This window comes from Cibotium barometz, chromosome 63 (genome assembly GCF_041138505.1).
Source record: "Cibotium barometz isolate CiBa-2024 chromosome 63, ASM4113850v1, whole genome shotgun sequence".
Classification (NCBI taxonomy): domain Eukaryota; kingdom Viridiplantae; phylum Streptophyta; class Polypodiopsida; order Cyatheales; family Cibotiaceae; genus Cibotium; species Cibotium barometz.
The window spans coordinates 8,215,308-8,222,137 of NC_141108.1; the positions used below are offsets into that span (position 1 = coordinate 8,215,308).

The 6,830-nt window shown below is 36.0% G+C and overlaps 1 protein-coding gene across 3 annotated transcripts; it reads left to right on the forward strand.

The window, feature by feature from the left end:
* The first annotated feature begins 4,583 nt into the window (after positions 1-4,583).
* On the forward strand, positions 4,584-6,526 carry LOC147603630 (CBL-interacting protein kinase 32-like). Of its 3 annotated transcripts, XM_086796012.1 has the most exons (6): positions 4,584-4,938; positions 5,046-5,170; positions 5,504-5,566; positions 5,742-5,813; positions 5,956-6,063; positions 6,291-6,526. In XM_086796012.1, exons 2-6 carry the CDS (start codon positions 5,159-5,161, stop codon positions 6,474-6,476), a joined length of 441 nt encoding a protein of 146 aa, XP_086652138.1. In that variant the 5' UTR covers positions 4,584-4,938; positions 5,046-5,158; the 3' UTR covers positions 6,477-6,526. The 3 variants fall into 3 exon arrangements, with proteins under 3 accessions (XP_086652138.1, XP_086652136.1, XP_086652137.1); XM_086796010.1 differs by having other exon boundaries at positions 4,610-5,170; positions 6,291-6,513; XM_086796011.1 differs by lacking the exon at positions 5,742-5,813 and having other exon boundaries at positions 4,628-5,170; positions 6,291-6,498.
* The last annotated feature ends 304 nt before the right edge of the window (positions 6,527-6,830 follow it).

Below are 6,830 nucleotides of genomic sequence, written 5' to 3' on the forward strand. Positions count from 1 at the left end.
TGGCACTTCACTTAAGGACCGCTTCGTCGGCCCTCGCCCATCGTACCGGAAGCACACCATTTTTCACCATACCAAGGCTGGTCAAGACCTGGGTAGGTTTTTGCCGCGTGAGCCGTCCTTTGAACACTCCCTGCTAGCTGTTGCAGCCGAACTTCCCTTAGAAAAACACATATACCAAATGCTCCCTCCAGCATTCTGGCGTAAGATAGTCCTTTAAGAAAACATGGTTTCTATGCAAGTTTTCAGTTTTGAGTTTCTTTTGAATACAATGAGTATATCTTAAATCCATATCCCAAGACTTTCTGATCGCAGGTCTGAATTCCAAACAGAATTCCTCGAATTCTGTAACCTTAATCCTCAGATCAAAATCAAAGGGTCTCAACTTAGTTTCAGATTTGGTGGGTGATTTGAGTGTATTTTCCTGAACTGGTCACATCGTCTTTCCTTGAAACCGACGAAGAGGTTGGTCTTGGTCAAAGTCTGATTCTGGGTTTGAGTCTGGTAAGGTCCTTCCTGAACTACCTTTCTCGAAAGGGGGTGAGATTTCAATTACTATTATTTTGAATTTCATTCATTGAATATTTGCTTAACTGATTTCTAAACTAAACACGAATTCCTATGAGGAATAAATTAATCATTTATCTAAAATTCTGACTTCGATAGTTTTTTTTATAGTTTTCTCATTACCATCCTAGAGAATATGAAACGGTAGAATTTTCTCTCACATAGTATTTACTTATTCATTTACCAATATTCATGGGATTTAAACATAGCATTAAAGAGAACTCTTATTTTGATATAAAAATTCTGTATGCATCTATTTATGCATAAAATCCAACTTCTATGGAAATAACACTTTTATATAAAAGAAAATCCTTTTATGCATCTATTTATGCATAAAAATCAATTTTGATGAAAGTAACACTTTTATAATTTAAAAAAATTCTTTTATGCATAAAAATCAATTTTGATGAAAGTAACACTTTTATAATAAAAAAAATCTTTAATGCATCTATTTATGCATAAAAATCAATTTTGATGAAAGTAACACTTTTATAATTTTAAAAATCTTTTATGCATCTATTTATGCATGAAAATCAATTTTGATGAAAGTAACACTTTTATAATTTAAAAAAAATCTTTTATGCATCTAGTTATGCATAAAAATCAATTTGATGAAAATAACACTTTTATAATAAAAAAAATTCTTTTATGCATCTATTTATCTTGTCTCTGCGTGGAACCAGGGTCAATTGTCTCCTCCCCCTTGCTCTCCATGGCCGTCACCTTCTGGCTCCTTGTCTCTGCGTGCAACCAGGGTCAACTGTCTCCTCCCCCTTGCCTCCCGCCTCGCTCCCCTTCGTCTCTCTCGTCCAGTGCGTGCCTCCCGCGTGAGCTCTCCTGCCTCACTACCCTTCCTCTCTCTCATCCAATGCGTGCCTATCATGCAGGCTTAGGTTATGGCCTTAGTAAATGCATTAACTTATGCCACGTCATTGGCATAAATTAATGCATTACAAACTTTAGGTGAATATGCATTACAAACTTTTAACTGAATATGCATTACAATACTTTTAGGTAAATTAAGTCAACATGTTACATGGTGATCTACTCATGAAATAAGTCAACAGTGTTTACAAATTACCAAGCACGCTTACAATAATGTGTATGGACACATACAAGTTTACATCATCATCTCTCAACTTTGAATAAGGGCCCGTTTCTACACAAGGCATGGTTGGGCAATACTAAGCTACTTCTTTGTGTACAGCTCACAACCACACAAATGGTGGGCTATTTTGTCTTGATCCACTTTATTCCTTATTTTGGGCAACCAATTAAAGCAAAGCCTGGAAACTGGCCCTAAGAAGAGCCACAAGACCACCTTTATTTGTGAAAAGCTAGGGTGGCCTTAGAGGAGTGTTTAAGAAAAAGGTCACTCATATCATCTTCACTTGATTGGAAATCTTGATTGGCTCGTTGAAATATTTGTAGAAAATGTATTTTTTAAATAAAATATACTCTTTTCCATTGAATTACTACCTTGACAAAAGGTGAAAAGAAAGTGTATATGTTTATATCACGAACACACTGATATGTTTATATCACGGTAATGGGTTCAAATCTAGAAGTGACCCATAGTTGATGCCTCTCTACCCTGAGGTAATGGGTTCAAATCTACCCTAGAAGTGACCCATAGTTGAAACCCTAAAAGATGACCTAGCTACATGTAAAGGTCACATTATGCAATTAAAAAACAATAGGCTTCGCTGATGTAAGGGGCCTAACCTAATAAGGTTACTACCTTAGTATAGTACTTCGCATTTTCATTCGAGCTTTGTTGACTACTTCGTAGGTTAACATGGCTCCATCTATAAGGCGCTTTGCCATCTTACCCACTCAAATGGCACCTATCTTTTTTAAGACGATGTTGGATCATATAAAGCGGCCTTACCATGAGCTTAATGTCAAATAGGGAAAGTCTAAGGACTTCATGTACATGCTTGCTTAAGACTATGTTATTGAGGATGAATTCATGGAATATTTTATATGTAAGATTCCTCCTCAGCCTCTCAAGAAGTCCAGTATCTTCCCCTGTAATCAAATCCCTCTTCAGAAATATAAAAGATCTTGTTTCTACCTGTTTTGGCCTAGAGAGAGAAAATCTTCTAGAGAGAGGTTGTTCAGTTTTTAAATATTTTTGGATGGAAAAATATCTCATCTTATTAAAATAAATTCCCCCGAAACAGAAGTTCAAAAAGAATTTCAGAAGGTGCATTAGAAATAAATTATAATCTGTTCAAAAGGCCTTATCCTAAGGGTCCAGATTTTCTAAAAATTTTAAATTAAGGTTCCTATGGACCAATAAGATTAATCCAAATGTAGGGAGGAGGTAAATTGAAGAAATAAAGAAAATCCCCCCACAAATGAGTAAATACTCACATAAGATGAAGTGTGGACTAAGGACCAAAGGAAATACTAAAAAAATAAATTTTTGACACCTCAGAGTGGGGATTCCCCCTCATGAAGTAGACACCTTTTTCCCATCATTGCTTTTGAATTTTAAATCAATAAAATTAGATATTTCATCTCTCCTCTCTCCTAATTCAAAATTGGATCCAAAAAGTGAACTAAACTGACCAAAAAATGGTCAAAAATTGACCAAACTGATCTGGAGAATTCTAGAAGCAGTTTGCTTGGTTAGAATCAGTTTGCTTGGTTAGAAGCTCACTTTTTCCTATAAATAGAAGCCTTCCCCTTTGTAGAAGCTTAATAGTGTTTTATGCACTATTACTCTACTCCTCCCCAGAGCCAAAAACAATGAATTTATTGATAATTCATTAGTTTTTGACCATTTCCTCTTCAAAAGAATTGGTGGCCACTCTTGTTGCAAAAACAAGAGTAGATCCCTCAAACTATGAAGCCAAAGGAAAGCTCACAAAAATTCATGTAAGCTAGAAATCCTACTTTTTCTTTGTTCCATTTAATGGTTTTCTAATTTTTATTTTCTTTATTCCATTTAATGGTTTTCTAATTTTTGTTTTCTTTAAAATGAAAAATGATGTTATGCCTTGTTGGAAAGGCTTTCCCCTTCTCTTCATTCTTGAATTCAGCCTTTCTTTATCCTAGATATGTAATCAAATTGTTAGAATTAAACTTTTCATATTGTTTCTCTTTAAAAAGTGGAATTTAGAATGCTTTAAACCATTTAAGATAATTTCTAAGTAACTTGAGAATGAAAAAAATTGAAAAATGGTCAGCCATACAAAGGAGGTTATGGCAAAATTTTCTTAAATTTTGTAAAATAAGTTTTATCTTTTATTATTCAAAAAGAGTAATCCCCACTGTTTGTGTATTCTAAAAGTGTTATTTTCATTCTAGGCATAGAAAAATGCATATTAGAAATATTTTTATTATAAAAGTGTTATTTCCATTCGAATTAATTTCTATGCATAGAAAGATGCATATTGGAGAATTTTTTTAGTTCTAAAAGTGTTACTTTCATCAAAATTGATTTTTATGCATAAAAGATTTTTTTTATTATAAAAGTGTTACTTTCATCAAAATTGATTTTTATGCATAAATAGATGCATAAAAGAATTTTTTAAATTATAACAGTGTTACTTTTATCAAAATTGATTTTTATGCATAAATAAAAATTTTTATTATAAAAGTGTTACTTTCATCAAGATTGATTTTTATGCATATGAAGGTGACAGCCATGGAGAGCAAGTGCACAATGGGGGAGAGAGATATCCTACCATAACATGCACGAGAGAGAGTCGAAGAGAATCGAGGATGCATGCTCTAAAGTGTAACGAGCAGAGAAGAGAGATAAAGAGATATAGCGGGTAACCTTCAAAAGCAAGAGAATCTTCGAGCGAAACTGAAAAAGAAGTTACTTTTAAAAAAACTACCATTTAAATAAAGAGCTGGGGTGGCCTATTGACTTAATTTTGTTTTTTCTAAATATATATATTTTTGCCCTTATCCGTTTGGCACGTCTTTTTGGCTTATTCGTTCCGCGAGGGTTTACTCTTTGCTTTTTGCGTTTAGCTTTTTTTTTCCCCTCTTGCTTTTGCTTTTGAGGATGAAGGAGAAAGCACGGAATTTTAGAATTATACCGTAGCTTTTTCCCGGATAAACCTAAGCCTAACCTCTGAAAAAATCTAGAGAGGTTGCATCAAGAAGACGACCAAAGCTTTTTTGCTTTTTCTCTGTAACTTTCTGCCCTGAGCTGTGTTTTCACCTTCTCTTAAACCTTGAGTTTTATTTTTCTTTGTATTTCTTTCCTGCTGCTTTTTTTTTTTGGGTGCATTTTGCTTTTATAATGCTTTTTGCCTCAGCTTTTTCTCTTGTGGAAAGCAAGAGATTTTGCACCAAGATGCAGCCTGCAGAAGAAGAAGAAGAAGAAGAACTTCTGCCAAATTCTAGCAGGTAGGCTAAAGCTTTCTGCGTCTTCTGAACTAAGCTTTTGTTACTGAGAATCCCTTCCAAGATGAGCCTTCAGAGTGTTTGCACCCGCGTTGGTAAATATGAGCTAGGCCGCACCCTAGGAGAGGGTACCTTTGCCAAGGTCAAGTTTGCCAGGAACACGGAGACTGGGGACAGTGTTGCCATCAAGATCATCAACAAGGAGAAGATCCTCAAGCACAAAATGGTGGAGCAGGTACTCTTCTTCCCTTTGGGCCATTTTTTGCTTCAATAATTGTACTGCCTTTGGCTGGGCACTCAAGCTGCTACTTCAGAAGGATCTACTCAAGGGGAAAAGAAAAAGAAGATCAAATTATGTTTAATTGCTGCACAATATCTCTTAAACTTTCTGCATATCACCTCAAATCTTCGAAGTCATTCAATTTATAATTGGCTTTAATATCTAAGTAGCAAATAATACATTGGTCTAGTGGTGGGCGATGCCAAGAACTCATGTTGCCAGATATGTGCTCCTACTGAGGCAGCACAAGCTAACATTCCTTTGGGTACTAACTTGGCACTTTGGCAGATCAAGCGAGAGATTTCAACCATGAAACTTATCAAGCATCCAAATGTCGTACAGCTATATGAGGTATGCTTAAAATTTTGGCAGCAGTACCAGTACTAAAAGGGCTTTGTGAGTTTTTTTTTTCTTTTTTGGGGGGGGGGTGTTAGGTGAGGTTTGCATGCGTGTATGTGTAAGCCAGTAACTCTAGTCATTGTGGTCTTCAAGCTTGGCTAGTTTGCATTTTCTTCTTTTTTCACAGGTCATGGCTAGCAAGACGAAAGTTTATATTGTGCTGGAGTTTGTGACTGGAGGCGAGCTGTTTGACAAAATTGTATTCAATCTATTATACCTTCTTTTTTCTCCAATTTTCACTAGGTGCTAATTAGCATTTTCTCTTTGCGGTTTAAGAACTTCTCTACATTACAATTCTTCCTATGGCACTCTTTATTGAATTAGACTTGTGCCTTCTGTAGGTTCATCAAGTTAAACTCAAAGAAGACGAAGCAAGGAGGTATTTTCAGCAGCTTATCAATGCTGTAGACTTCTGCCACAGCCGGGGAGTTTATCACCGAGACCTGAAGGTTGGTTAGGCTCATGCGCACACAAACACATAAACATAAGTAAGGGCTATTTCACACTCATAGTTACCAGAAGTTTCAGAAAAATAAGGTTCTATATGATGATCTTGTTTTGTAACTATTGGCTCGTATTAATGTTGTCCCTGCTTAATGAAGTAGTGAAATATTGCTGTGTGTTTGTATTCTAGTACACATTGAACATATTATGGCTCTTGCTTGCTTGCTTGCAGCCAGAAAATTTACTTCTTAATGCACAAGGGAACCTCAAAATATCAGACTTTGGACTAAGTGCTCTACCACAGCAAGTTCGGGTGAGGATTATCTTTTGTTGGGGTTTTAATGATTGGATTTCTTCACGAAAGCTTTGCTTTGGTGTACGAACAATGTTTTTGGCCAGTGTAGCTTCTGGGGGTTAAGAGTCCTTGTCACTTGCATACATTTAAGCGTGTAAAATGTCTTTAGATTTGTATTGAGGAAAGATGCTCTCTCTCTCTCTCTCTCTCTCTCTCATATCTACATCTGCATTACGGATTGCATGTGGCTGTTTGGAACTGCAATGGCACAATGTTGTCATGTCTGGGCAACTTTAATAGAGACACAAAGAGATGTCATCTTTTACAATGAGCCGCATCTGCGTCTAGAGAGGGGACAACCAGTGGGTTACCATTTGGCCTCTACCATCGAGCAAAGAGATGTCCACGTCTGGTGGGGTTTTGAGGTTCAAAAAGTGCTACCATGTTTTTCAGATCACACATTTTGGAGTTTGCATC